This window comes from Paroedura picta, chromosome 15, assembly GCF_049243985.1.
Source record: "Paroedura picta isolate Pp20150507F chromosome 15, Ppicta_v3.0, whole genome shotgun sequence".
In the NCBI taxonomy this organism is placed as follows: domain Eukaryota; kingdom Metazoa; phylum Chordata; class Lepidosauria; order Squamata; family Gekkonidae; genus Paroedura; species Paroedura picta.
Genome location: NC_135383.1, coordinates 16,012,966 through 16,032,006, shown reverse-complemented (window position 1 = coordinate 16,032,006; position 19,041 = coordinate 16,012,966). Strand labels below are relative to the sequence as shown.

Sequence of the window (19,041 nt, the reverse complement as noted above, 5' to 3'; positions counted from 1 at the left end):
TTCCTTCTCAAGCTCCATCCCCGAATCTCCAGATTGTCCTCAACCCAGAGTCGGCCACCCTAGATCAGGGGTAGTCAAACCTGTGGCCCTCCAGATGTTCATGGACTACAATTCCCCAGGGCTCATGGGAATGGTAGTCCATGAACATCTGGAGGACCACAGGTTGACTACCCCTGTCCTAGATGATAGTGCAGAGAAAGAGCAGATCAGAACCATCGAGCTTTCAAACAGCTTCTTCAAACTTTTTTTTGGGGGGGGGAGGCGGGAAAGAACCCTCCCCTTTCCCCCCAGCCAGGCATTTCCAGCGTCCACTTTCTCTGCCAGGTATGCTCCGTTCCACAAAGCAAGCCTTGCCCACCTGCACCCTCTCGCTGTCTCCCATTTCACAACCCACCCCCAGTTGGTCAGCGCCTCGTCCCTAAAAAGCATCTGGAAGGACCTCTCATCTGAGCCTCTCTGCACCCCCAAATCAACTGCTGGCTACTCCAAACCGTTTCCAAAGACCCCAGCACTGTATGGATACGAAGCATCCTCCCTGGCACGGCACCCTCCTGCAAGGTGGCCATGTAGAGCCCGTGAAACACGGTGGAGGCCTCAGGGCAAATCACTGCAGGGCCCTCTGGCTCTGCCATAGCCCAATGCTACTGGGGAGGAGACCGGAGCAAGCAGAGGCCTGCTCTTGATGCAGGCAGTTCTCAGTGGCAGAAGGTACCGTCAAGTTGCAGCCAAGTTATGGTGACCGCTGGTGAGGTTTCAAGGCAGGAGATATGCTATTGGTTTCCTACCCAAATACTAGCCAGGGACAACACTGCTCAGGTGCTAATATCTGATGGGGCTGGTCTAGCCTGGGCCATCCTGGGTAGGGCAGGCTGCCTCTAGGCCAGGAGTGGTCAAGCTGTCCATGGACTACAATTCCCATGCACCCCCCTGCCAGCAGCATAGTCCATGGACACCTTGAGAGCCATAGTTTAGATCAGTTTTTCTCCGCTTTTTGGCTGTTGAGAAACCCCAGCCAGATCCTTCAGGCTTTGAGAAACCCCCAAAGTCGTGCAATGGTGCAGAATACGGTTGGGAAACAGAGCCGTGGACACACCCACCTGCCCCCCCTCCCGCCCCCTCCAGGCCCATCATCGGCCAATTATTATTATTATTATTATTATTATTATTATTATTATTATTATTAGATTTATAGCCCGCCACTCCCTTGCAGCAGTCAACATTACCATGTATAATCATATCTCCTGATAATTCTTCAACTAATTTAAATATTTATCTCCTGATATTTTGTTAAAATTAACTCCCACCCAATTGGGAAACCCTTCTAGGGCCCATCAAGAAACCCCAGGGTTTCACGAAACCCTGGCTGTGCAAGCCTGTTGCAGACCTCCAAACAAGGAGCCAACTTCCTCTTCATGATGATCTTCCCTCTAGTTCTGCAGCAATCCAGCTGTGCTGGGCCACAGCCCTGAAACCATAAAGGCAGTGAAGGACGATAATTCTCTCTACCTCCCCAGGGGTCCCGTACATTCTCTTGCACACCCAAGCACGCTGCCATAAGGGTGCCCACACGGCCATCCTCGGCTCCAAAGTGTTTATTAGAATATTTACACGACCTATTGCAATAAACCGGCCACCCAGGGGCTGTCCCCCACCCCCCCAAGAGCGAAGAATGAAACAAGCATTTATACTGCTGCTGCTGCTGCTGCCACCACCCCAGCCTCCCAGGGGACTCCCCGTGTTCAGAGTGGCAAAAGAGAGTTGGACCGCAGTGGTGTCAGTGGGCAGGTGGAAAGTCCTGCCCAATGAGGAATGACGGCTCGGCTGGTGGGTAGAGTGGGCGCTGAGGACCTCTCAGAAGTCCTGCCAGCCAGTGACTGAGAGCTGGTCCTTCTAGGCAGAGGGATTTCTATGGCTCCACCCTAGACTCACTTAAGTGTTCGCCATGGGAAAGTCTCCTGGGCCAGGGAGGCGGTGGGGGGGGGGGAGGGAGAGCCCTGTGCTATTTATAGGATCACAAGAGCCTCTCCTTGCCTTCCCTTCCGGCTACCCCACGATCACCTTTTGGATAGAAAGCCTACCCCCCCTCCATCCTTGGCAAGGGGCGTACCGCTTCCGCTTTGGCTTTTCCAGCCGGCCGCGCTTCAGGGGAGAGGGAAGATGAGGGAGCTGAAGGAAAGCCAAGGAAACATTCGCTTCTCCCCAAGCAGATCGGGGGAAGTGGAAATGCTACATTGGGAGGGGGGAGCAGTTGCAGGCCCCTCCTCAGTGGGTTTTCCCCGGGAAACAGTCCTTGATCCCAAAGGAAGTTAGGCACGTGAGGTGATAGGGAAGAATCCGCCCTCTGGCTGCCCAGCAGCCCCCTGCTAGGAATGGGTCCCATTGTCTGGAGGGGAACAGAAAGAACAGTTCTACAAGATCCCCTGCTCCTCCCCCCCCCACCACCACATTGGGAGGGGTACGCTGTTGGCCATTGGCTCCGCTAGAGTCCCTAAAAGGAAATCCATCCCAGAGGCCCGGCGGAAAGGGCTATGCCAGGAGACGGACCGTCCCATTGTCCGAGCCCAGCAGGAGGTGGCACTTGGTGGGAAGGACGGCCAGGCTGGTCAAGGTGCCCCGGAAGTTCTCGGAGCTCAGCTTGGTGACGCTTGGGGGCGATGACTCCTGGAGCGAGTAGACGCCGATCTTGTTGGCCACGGTGCCGGCCACCACCTCGTTGCCGTAGAGGTCAAAAGCATGGATCGGCTCGGAGACGGACTTGTAGATCTGCAGCGGTTTCTGCTCCAGCTCCTTCCAGACGGCCAGCGAGTGGTCGGAGGAAGAGCTGATGAGCGTGTTGCCCTCGGTGGCCTGCAGGGGTGGGGAGAAGAAGGGGAAGCTACCGTGGGCCACTGCAGGCCTTGCTGAGCCTGTGGGTGCTGCTGGAAGGATGGGACCACCACAAAAGGGATGCCAACTGCAAAACGCAGGGGGGGGGGGGAAGCGGCTGCTTCCAAATGGACAGGGTTTACCTTAAATACCTGCTGGCATATTCTGCTCCACTCAGGTTTGTGGGGGGGAGCAACTGAGTACTAGGGAAAGGCCATGGCTCCGTGGAAGAGCCTCTGAGTTGCTTGCAGGAGGGCCCACATAGTATCATAATAATAATAATTGTTGTTATTTCTAACTCACCCTTCCCCAAAGCCTAGGGCAGGTAACAATATATACAAAAACAACGTTAAAACAATAACAATCACAATTGATAATTTAAAAAGGTTCTACTTCCCAGTTTGGTTCAAAACCGCTCTCTGCTTGCCCAGTGGGAACGGTACAGATGTCAAATATGGTGGGCTGGGATTTTTGATTGGGAGGCCAGAATTCCAGCGCCATTTCTGGCCTCAATGGCTCTGTTTACAGGCCCTGTGGAACTGACCAGAGTCCCGCAGGGCCCTGATCTCTCCGGGAAGAACCTTCTACCAGACTGGGGCCAGGGCTGAAAAATCCCTGCTGTGGCCAGTCTGATATCCTTGGCCTTTCCAGTTGAGATGACCAGGTGATGGGAAAGACCTCTGCCTGGGACCCTGGAAAGCCATGGAGAGGGGCTGTGGCTCAGTGGAAGAGCCTCGGCTTGGCACGCAGAAGGTCCCAGGTTCAGTCCCCGGCATCTCCAATTAAAAGGACCAGGCAGTCGGTGAAAGCCACTGTCAGTCTGAGTAGGCAATACTGACTATGCTAGACCAGGGGTCTGATTGAGAATAAGGCAACTTCATGTGTTCATGCTGGATACTGGTGTGTGTGTGTGGGTGGGGGGGGGGGGCAAACCAACTGGGATCACTGGGTGAGGATGGGTTCTTCCACCCCAGAGGCTGCCCGCACTAGCCAGAGGGAGCCAGGCTGCCGGAAGATACACTCTGCCCCAAATCCCAGTTCTGTGGGAGCTAGTTGTGGTTACTCAGCAGTCAGAAGAGGCAATTCTGCACCAACCCCTGGAAGGCCCAACATGCAGAGTTAATAGGCGCAGTTCTTCTGTCCCAGCCTTGGCCGGCCCCCCAATGGAATGGGGATCAAAGTCCAAATAAGCGATGGGATTTCGGTTGCTCCGGCTGCACAGGAGGGGGCCTCCTAACCCAGCAGTTGGAAGGGACTGAGAAGCCATAGCTTGAATCTCACACCACAGTGGCTGCCGGTTCCCCCTGGTTTGCCACCGAGTCACAGGGGTGGGAAGGGAGCGTCTCCTCCCCAGCTCCCATGGAAGCCGAGTGCTAGTTAGTTGGGACGCAGGGCCTTGCCCGGAGCCCCCAGTCAAGGGAGGAGAGGTAAGAAGCTTATGTTTGATTGGGGCTAGGTGAAGGACGCAGTGCCTCGTGGCTTCCGGGGGCAGACAAACAGGAGGATTATTCATTAGATTAGAAGGGGGCCCTGAGCTGAAGGGCAGGGGGGCTGTCCAGCAGGGCCCCTCCCCTCCAGGCCGTTCTCCCTCCCTTCTCACCCTGGCACGAGGGCCCTCCTCCTCCCCTCCTCCTCCTCCATCTAGTCATCCACATGCTTGATTTACGCAAGAAAGCACTACAGGTTATAAAGAAGAGCTGTTTTTTTCTACCCCGTTTTTTAACAACCCAAAGGAGGCCCAAAGCAGCTTACAATAGCTTTCCCTTCCCCTCCTCGCAACAGACACCCTGTGAGGTGGACGCGGCTGAGAGAGCCCTGGGAGAACTGCTCTGCAAAGGCAGCTCTCAGAAAAATGTGACTAACTGGCTGCAGGTGGAGAAGTGGGGAAGCAGAGCCCAGTTCTCCAGATTAGAAGAGCTATTTTTTCATACCCTACTTTTCTCTACCTGAAGAAGTCCCAAGGTGGCTTACAACTGCCTTCCCTTCCTCTCCCCACAACAGATGTCCCGTGAGGTCGGTGGGGCTGAGAGAGCTCTGAGAGAACTGCTCTGGGAGACTTCTAACAGGACTGTGACTCACCCTAGGTCACCCAGCGGGCTGCATATGGAGGAGGAGTGGGGAATCACACCCAGTTCTCCAGATTAGAGTCCCCAACTCTTTAACCACTGCCCCACTGCATCCTCCCAGACCCTTGTGATGGGCAGGCCAGGCTTTTCGACTTAACCGGAAACATTGCTCTTGTTTCTCTCATTTTTTCCCGATACCACAAGGGCTGGGGATTTCTGCATGGAAGAAGCTGGCGTGTGCCCTGGCTTCTCTGAGCGGCTCCAGATGCAAGGCACAAGCCCCCAAAAGACTTGGCTGGGGCACTGGGGTCTACCAGGCCTACATGGGGCTCTTGTCCTGGTCTTTGGGCTCTTACAGCAGGCTCTGCTTCCTCATCCCAATGCAGAGCCTTCACCCGGATTCCCGGCTAGGCAGGAAACGCACAATGGTCAAAGTGTCCCTGGAAGGTGCTCCTTGCTCAAGATGTCCTAAAGGGATCAAACTGGCCTCAACCAGGAGCAGGGCTTTCTCCACCAGGGCCTCATGAGAGGGCCTGCAAGACAGAGCTGTTCTGCCGGGCCAGTGGTCGGGGCTAAGAAATGAGCCAAACTCTTGCCCCCCTAACCAAAAGTGTCCAATGCACCAATGATTGATGGATGCATTTTACGTGCCCCGCTGTCTCTAATGAAAAAGAGACGGCCTGTTGGAAATTGTAGAATTTGACTTTAATGCTAAGAATTTTAGGATTTTGTATGCTTTTGTTGTTTTATGTGATATTTATAAAATGTCATGGGCCGCCCTTAGCCCGCTGGGGAAGGGATGCGTGCAAACGGAAGAATAAATAAAATTTAAAAAATTAAAAAGGCGTGGGGAGCATAGACTCCTGCCGCCAGCTTTTACCTTAATTTGCAAGATGTCTCCCTCGTGCGCTGGCCACCCCCGGAGGATGAGGCCCGTCCTGGTGTCCAACAAGACCATAAAGCCCGAAGAGAACCCGGCCACGATGCTCCGCCCGCTGGGGCTGACAGCCAGGCAACGGATGAGGCCGGCGTTCGCCCCCGTGGCCAGCCGAAATTCATGCTGCAGAGGGTGGAGAAAGTGGGAGAGGGTTTGCAGTCACTGCAAAGGGAGACCTCGAGCCCCGGGGGCAGGTCACGCCTAGGCAGGCAGGGAGCGACAGGCCAGTACCTGCAGTCCTGGTTTCCGGTGGTCGATGAAACGCAAGACCGAATCGGCGCTGGCCATGCTGATGCTGCTGTAGGGGGGCGGCATGGCGCTCACAGCCGTGATGGGCACTTTGCTGTCCGGGGCCTCAAAGGCGTGAATGAGCTTGCCTGCAAGAAAGAGGAAGAGTTGGTTCTTATATGCAAATGCTGGCAAGGGCTCATGGGAATTGCAGTCCATGGACCTCTGGAGGGCCGCAGTTTGACTACCCCTGCTGCAGGGTTTTCATGGCAAATGGAGGCGGTTTGCCATTGCCCACCTTTGCACAGCAACCCGGAGCCTCCTTGGTGGTGGCCCCCCATCCCAGGCCGACCCTGCTTAGCTCCACAACACCTGACGGCTCAAATCCGGCTCTTTTGCTGCAGACCAACAGAGCTAGCTGCCTATCCTATCTAGTGGCTCGTTCATTCACAGGGATCCCACGTTCCTCGGGGAAAGGGGGCAGCTCCCTCCTTGGAGCTAAGCTGAACACCTCCCCCCCATCGCCCGTCCACAAACCTACCAGTGAAGGGGTCCCAGACGTGGATGGCGCCATCGCAACTAACAGCATACTGCGGCGCTTCCAGCATGCCGACGTAGAAGACGGACTTCCTGTGCTGGGCGTAGATCAGGCGGGGGGCGATCTCGTGGGTGCCGTCACCCCGGTTGTAGAGGGGCCACAAGCAGACAGTTTTGTCTTTGCTGCCGCTTAGGAAGAAGTCCTCGCCGCTCAGTGGCGCCATGCACTTGATGGCCCCCAGGTGGCCGGCGAAGTTCTGCAGCTTGATCTGGTGGAAGTGGAAGCGGGCGTCATGCTGGCTGACGCCGATCTCGTACTGCCAGTAGGCCAGCCAGTTGCCGCACAGCTGATGGGCGCTGTGGGGCAGCTCCTGCCGCAGGGCACTCTCTTCCCTGCCCCCCGCGGAGAGGCAGAAGCTGCTGGGGCGGCCGGAGGCCTCCTGCTGGGCTTCTGCGGGGATCTGGATGCGGTTGCCCACCAGCACGCTCCCAAAGGTGCCCGAGTGGGTGTCTTCGCAGGGGCTGGCAAAGGGGTCCGCGCCCAGGGCGCTGCGCTCCGAAGAAGTCATGCCCGGCACGGGCTCCTTGCTGGACGGGAGGCTCTCCAAGTACCGGCTGGCCAGGTGGCTGACCACCTCGTGATTCGGGACGACGGCGTGAATGACATCTCCTGGCCAGTGAGAGAAAACAGGGGAGATGAATTTAAGTCTATACAGGATAGACCACCAGTTTAAAATTACCTGTAATATATTTCTGGTGAGGGCTTGGAGGAGGAGCATGTCTGATTGCTTAAGTGCCACTCAGCGTTTAACACCCACTCAGGGCAGCTGTCCCGCCCCTGGGTGCCTCCAACCGGCTTGCCTGCCTGTCCAGCAGACCGCCAATCACCTTTCCAGGTCCTGGGGAGGAGGGGAGGGCCATTTGCAGAGTTCTTCCACCCACCCACCCCAACCTAGCGCCCGCTTTGTTCCTGAATGCAACGGGCGTGGCCTCTAGTAGCGCTAATATTTATTGACCAAGTTAAAAACCCAAGTCTTTTAGCACAGCCTCAATCAAACCAGTGCATACCAATGCCTCCACTGACCAAATGCATTTTGGTGCTACCACCTTTATCAGGCATCACATAAAACCAGCATAACGTAAAATACAAGCAATACAAGAATTGTTATGGCCAGTTGGCTCCTTTACATAAAAAGGTATACCGTGGACACGATGGACCTACAGTCAATCCTGCGGACCAGAAGGCCAGATAAAACTGTTTGAAGCCTCTAATATTTCAGAACCAGGCCCTGGTCCGTGTAAGCCCTTTCAGTGTCCAGTAAGTGTCTTGTAATCAGGAGCCAACCTGAGTGTGTTGGTTTTCTCGTGGCCTTCTCAGCAAAATCCCAGAGGCACCCTGAGAAAGACAACCCCAGGGGCTTAATTCTTAGCCCGGGCAAGCTTATGGTGCATGCCAACATAGCTAGGCCCTGAGCCTTCGGGGAGGGCGGTATATAAATATAATAAATAAATAGACAGACAGACAAATAAATAAGTGAAGACAGCTGAGGGGCCTTGGCCTATTTCTCGGGGCCTTCTCAACCACCTAGAAGAAGTATCCAGAGAAAGCTCCCTCCCTTTCCAGTGGCGTAGTCCCACCCATGGCAACCCTGACCACCTGAGCATGGGGTTCTCACTATGCTAATGTAGCTGGGCCCAGAGAGTGAAGACAGTTGAGGGGAGCCCAGCCTGTTCCTCAGGGCCTTCTCAGCAAGCTCACAGAAGCAGCCAGAGAAAACCTCCACCGCCAAAGCCCGCAGGTGGTACAGTCCTACCCAGAGCCACATTCAGTGTCACACAATAGCTTGGAGGTGGTCTGTGTGTCAGGGGCGGGGGAACAAGACAGCAAGCAAGTAAAGAAGCAGAAGTCCGCCCCTTACCTAGCAAGCAAGAGAAGGGCACAAAGGTGGAATATGCCATCTCAGGGTTGAAGACCTTCTGCAGCTCCTCCAGAGCAGATGGGTCATGGGGAAGTAGCTCTGCCTGGCCCACAGCCAGCTCCGTGGGTAGACCCTGGGCAAGAAACAAGCCAGTCAACCTACAAATATCTGAAGGTTGCAGGAATTCTCCAGGAAAGAGGGTTCCACTTTCCTTTGGCCTCTGACATGGAGAGGAATGCTCAGAAGAAGTAATTTTCCTCATGTTTTGTCCAGCAATACCTGTTGAAATTCTTCTTTTGTACACCTCTAGGAAGCACATGAGTTTTCCACATGATCGTTGCAACCCACAGTGAACTCAAGAACATAAGAAGGGCCCTGCTGGGTCAGACCAGGGGTCCATCTAGTCCAGCATCCTATCTCACACAGTGGCCAACGAGTTCCGCTGGAGGGCCAACAACACGACAGAGAGGCCACGGCCTTCATAAGAACATCAGAAGAGCCCTGCTGGATTAGCCCAATGGTCCAACTAGTCCAGCATCCTCTCTCACACAATGGCCAACCAGTTCCTCTGGAGGGCCAACTACAGGGCCTTGATGGTCTGAGAGCCTCGATGGACAGCCCCCTCCCCCGCTCAACTTACCTGCTCTGCCAGCGGCAATGAGAACGCCTCGAAGAACATCTGGAGGGTGCTACTCAGGTGTTGCTGCACCATTTCGGAGCCGATCCGCAAAGCAACGAGCGCCACGAGGCTGATGCCCTTGATGCACAAGATAAGTCGGGCCTGCGCCCCACTAGGAAAACTGAAGCAAGGAAACTAAGTCAACGCGGGCCTGCCCAGTGGGCATCCCGCATCCCCTTTCTCTCTCTTTGCCCAACGTCCACTCAGATACGCGGGCCAAAACATTTCCAAACTTCACAGTTCTTATGGTGCATTTGCCAGTGCTTTCATTCCCTCCTCCCCAAAGTAAATATTTTATTTCTCATAGAATTAATCACCATTGACCATTCCCAATACCATCAGAAGCAGGCTTGAAGAAGAAGAAGAAGAAGAAGAAGAAGAAGAAGAAGAAGAAGAAAGAAGAAAGAAGAAAGAAGAAAGAAGAAGAAGATTTGGTTCTTTTATGCTGCTTTTCTCTACCCGAAGGAGGCTCAAAGTGGCTTACAGTCCCCTTCCTATTCCTCTCTCCACAACACCCTGTGAGGTGGGTAAGGCTGAGAGAGCCCTGATATCACTGCTCCGTCAGAACAGTTTTATCAGTGCCATGACGAGCCCAAGGTCACCCAGCTGGCTGCATGTGCCAGATCAGAAATCTGCACTCCTAACCACTACACCAAACTGGCTCTCCTTGGTAAGTTTCAACATCATAATGAATGCTTTTCACACAGTTATCTCTAGGAATGGCGTAACTCAGTACAGGATGCTGTGGTGTCAAGGGTGGGAGGAGGGAATGAAGCCACAGGGAGTCCAAACGAGAAATCGAGTTCTGACTTCAGCGCAAAAATCTGGAATTCTGCCTTCTTGCGCACGGTGGACAAGAGGTTATCACTCCTGGTTTGATACTGAGCCCATGTGCAATGCAAGTGAGGCTGTATCAGCCATGACAGAGAAACTGAAGCGCCTCACAGAATTCTGTGGGAGAGAGTTAAATTCTGTTAAAAGATAAGGAGGACACCCACGCCCAGGCCGTATCACTCACAGCTCTTTGGGTGTGCTAAAGTGAGGGAGACCGCTGTTTCCCCATGCATGTGTTTCATTTAAACAATGCACGGGAAGTACATGTTTTGTTGCCTTGAGTCTTTGCAAGCATCGTTCTACTCCAGGTCCGATTTTTCTCACAGAAAGCTTTGTGTTCGTTTGAACCTTTTTGGTCCTGTCCCCAACATTCCTCTCCCCACAACAGACACCTTGTGAAGTAGGTGAGGCTGAGCGAGCTCAGAGAGAACTGGGACTGGCCCAAGGTCACCCCGGAGGCCTCACGCGTCTCAAAGCGTGGTTTAGTGGTGAAGAGCGGCGGCTTCTAATCTGGCAAGGCATGTTTGATTCCCCACTCCTTCTCCACCTGCAGTCAGCTGGGTGACCTACGGCTGGTCACAGTCCTGTTAGAGCTGTTCTCTCAGAGTAGTGCTCTCAGAGTTCTCTCAGCCCCACCGACCTCACAGGGTGCCTGTTGTGGGGAGAGGAAGGGAAGGTGATAGTCAGCCGCTTCGAGGCAGCTTTTGGTAGTGAAACATCGGGTACAAAAAACCCAGCTCTCCATCTTCAAGTGACGGTGACTGTGCAAGAACAGCCCTGAGATCCAAGGGCCATCTGAATATCACAAGTCCCAGGATACGGCAAGGGAAGCCAAGATGATAGACAGAAAGGAGGAGGGGGCTCCATTTGACTGCCCCTCCCATCCCTAAGACTCACCTGATGGTTGGCGAGGTGAGGAAGCCAAGGACAGGCAGCAGGATTTCCTGGCTGATTTTGGGCAGGATGTCCATCAGGGTGGTGTCTGAGAGGTAGATGACGATCTTCTGGGTCAGCGTCACGGCAGCCAGGAGGCCGGCTTCTTTGCGGCTGTTTAGCCGGCCGGCACCTGCCCCGGTGCTAGGGGTCACCTGGAGCGGAGAGAGACACCCCAAATTTGTTCCTTCGCCGACCACAAAATGAAATAAAAGCCAGGCCCTGCACCGGCCATTACGCAAGAGAGTCCCGGTCAGAATGACCTGAGAGCACAGCCAATAGGGAAGCAGACACAGGCAGCAAGAGAGACTCGCAGTGCATTGTGGGTGGCCAGCCGAAGGCCCATCAGAGCTCCAGGACAAAACAAGAAAGACAATGACTTTTCTTTTTGTACGCTGCTTTTAACTACCCTAAGGGGTCTAAAAATGGTTTACAATTGCCTTCTCTTCCTCTCCCCGCAACAGACACCTTGTGAGGTAGGTGAGGCTGAGCGAGCTCAGAGACAACTGGGACTGGCCCAAGGTCGCCCAGAAGGCCTCACGCGTCTCAAAGCTTGGTGTAGTGGTGAAGAGTGGCGGCTTCTAATCTGGTAAGGCATGTTTGATTCCCCACTCCTCCTCCACATGCAACCAGCTGGGAGATCTAGGGCTGGTCACAGTCCTGTTAGAGCTGTTCTCCCAGAGTAGTTCTCTCAGAGTTCTCTCAGCCCCACCGACCTCACAGGGTGTCTATTGTGAGGAGAGGAAGGGAAGGCGATGGTCAGCCACTTCGAGGCACCTTTTGGTAGTGAAACGTGGGGTACAAAACACCCAGCTCTTCCATCTTTAAGCAACAGTGACTGTGCAAGAACTGCCCCAAGATCCAAGGGCCATCTGAATATCACAGGCCCCGGGATAAAGCAAGGGAAGTCAAGATGATAGACAGAAAGGAGGAGGGGGATCAGTGTCTCTTAACTCACTGTTGGTTTCAGATACTGACCAGGTAGCTGAGGTAGGGGAGGTACAGGTAGGTTAGGACAGGCTCTCCGTACAGGTGTGCGATATGCATCAGACAAGCCAGCACCGGCTTCGACACAACGTCCCCCAGCACTGGACGCTTCTGGTAGATGCTACCAGCACTCAAAGGGCTGTTCTCTTCTGTGCCTGCCACAAACTGCTGCCTGTGAGGACCTGCCAGGGAGAAAGAGGACATAAGAGAAGCCCCACAGTTAAACCTAGGAGCCATCAGGAGGTCTACCAGTGGGGCCTGTAGTCTAGACCAGGGGTAGTCAACCTGTGGTCCTCCAGATGTCTATGGACTACAATTCCCATGAGCCCCTGTCAGCAAATGCTGGCAGTGGCTCATGGTAATTGTAGTCCATGGACATCTGGAGGACCACAGGTTGACTACCCCTGGCCTAGAAGCCCTCCCACTGTTGCTCCCTCCCCCTTGAGCACCAAGAAGACAGAGCATCACTGCCTCAGACATAAGAGTGTAAGAGAGGCCATGCTGGATCAGGCCCATCTAACCCAACACTGTGTCACACAGTGAGCCAAACCCAGATGACATCAGGAGGTCCACCAGCAGGGTCACAACTCCAGAAGCCCTCCAGAAGCACCAAGAAGATGGAGCACCCCTGCTGCAGACAGAGCGTTCCATCTAGACCTTGGGGCTGAGAGCCACAGAAGGACGTCGGCTCCCTGCGTTTACCCAACCCCCTCTTCCAACTGATAGCAGAGCTGAGCTGGGAAGGGCAAAAGCAGCACTGGCAGCCTCCTGGCACGGCCACCTTACCAGCGTAGCAAGAAATCAGCAGCCGGAGAAGGTTCCTGGCGATGTAGCGGCAGGTCGTGGTAGGGCCCAACTTGGCGGAGAGCCACTTCACTGTCTTGCTAGCCGTGTCTGGGAGGCAAGGAAGAGGAAAGGAGGTCAGCCACCAGCACCCCAAACACACCCTTGGCCTGACGCTCCCTCCGAACCGTCACCCCGATTCGCACTCGTGCCTCATCTTGACAGATCCTTCATAAGGAAAAGGATCTCGTCAGTGTGGAGGAGAAGGAGGGAGGGCCACGGTTGCCGTGGCCAGGAGCGGAGACTTGTTTCTTGTAACAGAATGCTTCATCTGCTGCCTCTGGCTACAACGAACCAGCCAGGGCTGCAGCACCCTGGGCCGGGGATGCCAACTTCCAGATGGGGGCTGGAGGTCTCCCAGAATTATCCCTGATCTCCCACCTACAGAGACTGGCTCCCCAGGAGAAAATGGCTACTTTGGAGGCCGGATTCTATGGCCTGACATTCCATGGGGGTCCTTCCTTTCTCTCCACCCTCCCCAGGACCGCCGAACCCTCCAGGGATTTCCCCACTCAGAGCTGAATTTTGAATTTGGGGGAGGGATAAGGATTCCAGTTTAGACCCTCTTGGGCAAAGGGCATGATTTTTAGCACCGCAGGAGGCCTTCTCAAAAGGGCAAAGGCAGCTCACCCAGCAAGATCGTCTGCTCCTTGTCTCCATCGTGGTCCGGCATCTCGTGCTCGGAACTGTCTTCCTCCTCCTCCTCTTCCTCCTCTGCTAGGCTGGCTTCCCCGGACACAGGCAGCTCCTCAGGGACCCCGGGCGCGTCCTCCTGGTCTTCCTCCCTGTCCCGCTGGGCCGGCTCTTCCTCTTCTTCACTGTGCTTCGGATCTTGGCCGCTGTCCTGAGACTCCAGGCTGGTCTTCTCCTTCAGGGACTCCCCGTCGGCGGCCGGCCGGTCCTCCCCCAAGGACACCTCGCTGGCGCTGCTCTTATCGCTCAGGTGCCCCAGGCTGAGGGACTCCGGCTCCTGCAGGCCCTCGGCCACGTACAGCCCATTCTGGAAGTCTTCGCTCTCGGGCAGGTAGCCCTGGTCATGCAAGCTGACCCCGGACATGTAGTCCAGCAGCTCCAGAGCCCCCGAGCCCCGGTCTGGGTCGGTCTTGATCTCCTCCCCGAAGGAGCCGGGCCCGGGGCTGCCCTCCCCGCTCTCGTCGTCCTCCGCCGCCCCCAGCAGCAGGGCCCTGTTCTCCTCGGGGGCAGAGCCCTCCACCCCCACCAGGATCTGCAGGATGTGGGGCAGCAGGTGGGAGAGAAAGAGCTGCAGGCCCAGGCGCGTCATCAGCTGGGCCACGAAGCAGTCGGTGTACAGGTAGAAGCGCCCGGGCAGGCCGTGGGGGCTCTCGTAGGCGGCGATCAGGAGCTTCAGCAGGTACTTGTGGGAGTTCTTGGGGCCCAGGGCCTTGGCAATGGGCTCGAAAAGGTACCAGGCGGCGTGGACGGCCGTCTTCTCTTCTGACAGCAGGGCCAGGACGAAGGGCAGCAGGATCTCCAGGCCCTCCGGGGTGTTGTCCCGCAGCACCCCCTCCAGCTGCTGCCACAGCTGGAAAACCAGCTCCCGCCCTTGCCCCGCGTCTTCCGCCTTCCGCGAGAGGTACGTGAAGATGAACTTGTGCAGGGCCGGGAAATAGGGCGGGAAGGGCAGGGCGGCCCCAAAGGGGCTCAGCAGCTGGGACGGGCAGGGGGGCGGGAGGCCTTGCCAGAGCGGCTCGTAGGGGAACAGCGGGCTCTTTCCCCGCCCCGCCGGCTCCCCCGAAAGCCGCCCATCGGGGACGCTCAGCCGCAGGAGCGTTTCCAGCAGATGCTGGAGCGGAGCTGGGATCTCCTTCGGGTGGAGCCGGCAAAGCCTCCGGGCCATTCGAAAACGTCCCTGCAAGGCGGCACCAGGCTTCAGAGCCCGCAGCTTGGACGCAAAGATGATCTCGGTCACCAGCACGCCGAGCGCCTGCATGTCCCTTTGGAACAGAGCGGGGAGCCCCGGCAGCGGTGAGGGCAGGGGCGGCTCCGGCTTGGGCAGCTTGCTGTGCAACCCTTTCAGGATGAAGGTGTCCAGCCGCTCCAGCTCCTCCAAGGCCTGCAGGGCAATGCAGCCCTCCGGGAGCACAATCCTTGCCTCGGTTCCTTCCGCAGGCGAGGGGGCCTTGGCCCTGCGGCCAAGGTGCTTGCCGTCTGCGGGGGGCCCAGGAGTCTGTGCCGGAAGCACGCCGGGAGCAAGCGGCTCCACCCCTCTGCCCGCCACTGGGATAGCCTCCAGGGCTTCAGCGCCTTGCTCTACCTCTGCCTCACCCACCCCATCAGCCAACTGGTCCTTCAGGTCCTCCAGAACTCTGGTCTCCTCCACCGGGGGGATGAGAGGCTTCACGGCCAAGGGGGCTTCGGCGGGCAGGAGCAGAGGCCCTGCCAAACGCCTGGGGTGGGGCTGGTTGAAGAGCTGCACCACCCCGTAGCTGGTCAGGTGGGTGTGGTTGTCCACCAGGTGGAGGCAGACGTTCTTCTCCCGGATGGCCTCCTTGCCCAGCAGCTTGTAGCCGAACGTCAGGTCGATCCAGTGGTGGAGGTCCTGGGAGACCTCCCAGCTCTCCAGCAAGGCCCGGTGGGCCGCCACAAACCCCTCGCAGGAGCCGCACCAAGCTGGCACTTCCAGGTCCAGCATGTCCGGGTGGATGGACTTGAAGATGGTGGGGTCCGAGTAGAATTCGGGGATGCACTCGTCCGGGGTCCAGGCCTGCATGCGCTCCATGTTCGCCGGGTACTCATTGGGCTCCCACTGAGACCTCACGTGGGAGCACAGCACAGCTTTGGGGGTCCGCCGGGCCGTGTAGACGTAGTAGGTGATATCCGAAAGGACGTCTGATATATGGTGGGGGACATGCGGCTGTTCTCCCCCCAGGCCCCCTCCAGCCACAAAGGCCTGCTTGGTCATCTCATAGGTGAAGTCGAGCTGCTTGTCGCCCTTGTTGAGGCGGAACTTGGATTTCCGCAGGTCCCGGAACTTGCCGTTTTTGGTAGTGAAATCCACCACCCACGGGAGCACCGAGTGGTAGTTGGGGTCCCCCACCCGCCGCCCCGCCAAGCGGTTCAGATGCATGAGATAGTCGAAGTTGCTGAGCCGGCCGTTCACCCAGTCCAGCACGAGACCCTCAAGTCCCTCCAGGGGGGCGGCCGGTTTCTCTGCAGGGCAGCGTTCCGCCGCCAAAGGGCCCCTCCCGGCGCTGCCTCCGGCGGCTTCCTTCCCTCCCTCCCCCGGCGCTTCCTCGTAATCCTGCAGGCGAACCCGGAGCTGGGCGCACAGCTTTTCGTCCACGGCCACCTCGCGCAAGGAGAAGGCCCCGCACGCCAGCCCGGCCGCGTGGCACGCTTGCATGGCCTGCAGAATCTGGAAGAGGATGAAAAGGAGTTTGGCGTGGCTGTTGGACAGCTTGGCCGGGCTAAACGTCACAATGTCGTGCAAGGAGTACTGGACGTACGGGAAGAGCACGTAGAGCATCTCCGAGGACTCCAAAATCGCTTCGGCAGGGAGGACGCTGGGGCACGGCTGTCGGCTCCTGCCGGGCGGGCCCCACTCTTTGGCAGGAGAGGGGCAGGACGCCCCCCTTCCCACCTGCACGACAGGGCAAGCGTAGAGTTTCTGGAGGGCAGCACGAAGCACCTCCAAGACCGGGGCGTTGGGGGGGTCGTGGGCGTGGCGGTAGGGCTGCACGTACAAGCGATGGGCGTGGGCCCACAAGTTCCGGTAGTTCTGCGACGCCACGTTCTGCATGAACCTGTGCAGGGTCTCCGGGCGCCCCTTGGCATCGCCGTGCGCGCCGTGCGTGGTGGCCAGCGGATGGTGCAGCCGGTCCTTCCGCAGGCCGTGGACCTCCACCCTGATCCAGCCCGGGGGCAACTTCTGCACGGAACGCTGGAAGCAGGTGCGCACTTCCGCCTCGCCGAGACCCTCGGGACGTGGGCACAGGCTGGGCAACAGCCCCCGGTCCTTCAGGCTCGCCAGCCACTTCGCTGGCACCAACGCGATGACGTGAGCGCCCTCCGAGGCCGGAGCCAGCTGGCCGCGGTCGATGGCCAGGTCCTTCTCCACCTGCTCCAGGAGGTTCTCCATTGTGGTGGGGTGGGGGCGCTTCAAATCATTTCCTGCAGAAGAGACAGAAAGTCAAGGAGACAGTCAGAGAGGCACCCCCTTCCCTGCTTTCCCATGCTAGACAGGTGGCTGCCCCCTCTTATAAAATCCCCTTCTCCGAAATGGCACTTCACAGATTTCCTTTTTGGCATCCAGCTCAAAGGTGATATCAGCCAAGTTTGGGGGTTTTTCAGGGCATGGGTGGTAAGGAGGGCCAGCAGCTGTCTGTACTTGGACGGCAGACTGGCATTGAAGATCGGGGTTGCTACGCAAAGGAAGATGGCAAACTGCTCTGAATGCTTCTTGCTTGAAGAATCCCATGGCTGTGACTCAATGGCATGCTCTCCTCTTCCTCCTTCAGACATTACGCATTCTTTCAGGCCTTTCCTGGGGGCGTTAGAATATTCACTCCAGCTTCCTGATTTCTTAGCTTCTCTGCTACTTTCATGATAGGGCAGTGATTTTCATTTTAAAAGAGGCATTTTTCAAAAGCAGTATATGGTGTTAAGCTTTTGTTTGCCATTCTGCAGACTTTTCAGGTGAAGGAGCAAGACTGGGATTTTTGAACTGGCCCAAGAAAGTGGCTCGGAATCCGTCCCTACCCCCTACAGCCCACCTCCCCATTCCACTGTGCTCTACAGCCAGGGCTGTGGGGGCATCCTAACTCTGTACCTGGGATGGAAACTGAAATCAGAGTACTGTGACTTTTTTTGCAAAAATACAAGTTTCTGGGCTCGTGAGCAGGAAGAGGGCTCCTGCAGCCTTGGTGAGAACTGAAACAGAATTATGGGGAAGAACAAGCGTTCCTGCCAAAACATGACCCTTTCCTGCAGCTCCAACACAGCTTCCTCTATTTTGTCTTCACAACCACCCTGCAAGGTAGGTTAGACTGACAGAAACCCAAGTCACGCAGGGAGCTGCATGGCTGAGCCACGGTTCAAACCTAGGGCCCACAACCCCTGCCCAAACTTCACGCCACACACACTCAGAGGTCCCCTCCAGAGTCTTGCTCCATGGCTTGCAAAAGAATCCCCTTACCCGGAGCTAAAGTTGCCAAGCTCCAGGTGGCACCTGGAGATCCCCCACTATTGCAGTCAATCAGATAAGCAAGCTCGGTTCTCTAGAAAAATGGCTGCTTTTGGAAGGACGACTCTAAGCCAAGGCACCCCGTCGAGACCCCTGCCCTCCCCAGGCTCCATATCCGCCAGAATTCCCCAAACCAGAGCTGGCAGCCCTACCCGGAGCAGAGAGCAAAGGGACGGGCACTCTGCGTATGCCCCGGTGCACACACTTCTTTAGGAGAAAGCCGAGCAAGTTCTGGGGAGGCTAACCTGGGACGGGAGAGGAGGGGGGCGTAGGGCTGGCAGGGGCGTTTGGGGAGGGGGCGCCTTGAACAAGCGGAGTCCCCGGAGTCCCAGGGTGGCAGCGCCACGGGGGGAAAGCTGCGCCCGGCGGCCCCCCGAGCCCCAGACCGCTCCCCCCCGGCCCACCCCAAGGGCTCACCGGTTGGCCGGCGGGAGCCCCTCTGCACGTGCTCAGAGGGCGAGGGCTTCCAGCCCGGGCGGCGGCGGCTCGGGCCCGGCCATGTTGCATCAGCTGATGCCGCCGGTCACGTGGCGCCGCTTCCCGGGCCAGACACAAGCGCCACGTGGCTGGGAGGGTCTCCGCCCCGGGAGGACGCCTCTGCGGCGGGGGCGCCCGGGTGGGAGATCCGGGCAGCGCGGAAACATCTCTGGCACAGGAAGGATGCCAGCCTCCAGGCGGGACCTGGGGATCCCCCGGGATGCCGGCTCAGCTCCAGGCCACGGAGATCAGTTCCCCGGGAGGACACGGAAGCTTTGGAGGGGGGACCCTGTGCAAGAACGGAGGATGTTGGGGAGGCGAAGCAGAGCTCCGTAGCTCGTGCAAATGCACCCTAGTCTGGGGTCTCTGCCCTCCGCAGGCTGCTCCCCAAATTGCTAGGAGCTTCTCAGCCTGGGATGCCGCTGGCATCGTCTGCAAGGTTCCCAACCCGGGCACGAAATCAGGGCCGGGCTTCCCCCCTCCCGCCGGGAGTCGGACATCCTGTCTCTCCTCGGATGTCTCCGTTCTGGCCA

General features: G+C 57.2%; 1 protein-coding gene across 1 annotated transcript; it reads right to left on the bottom strand.

Annotated features, from left to right (window-relative positions):
* Positions 1-1,576: 1,576 nt before the first annotated feature.
* On the bottom strand, positions 1,577-18,581 carry WDR81 (WD repeat domain 81). Its single transcript, XM_077311512.1, has 11 exons — positions 18,449-18,581; positions 13,459-16,959; positions 12,772-12,879; positions 11,977-12,167; positions 10,963-11,153; positions 9,193-9,352; positions 8,553-8,685; positions 6,638-7,303; positions 6,100-6,245; positions 5,812-5,991; positions 1,577-2,847 (listed from the first exon to the last, which is right to left on the bottom strand). Exons 2-11 carry the CDS (start codon positions 16,925-16,927, stop codon positions 2,527-2,529), a joined length of 5,565 nt encoding a protein of 1,854 aa, XP_077167627.1. The 5' UTR covers positions 16,928-16,959; positions 18,449-18,581; the 3' UTR covers positions 1,577-2,526.
* Between the last annotated feature and the right edge of the window lie 460 nt (positions 18,582-19,041).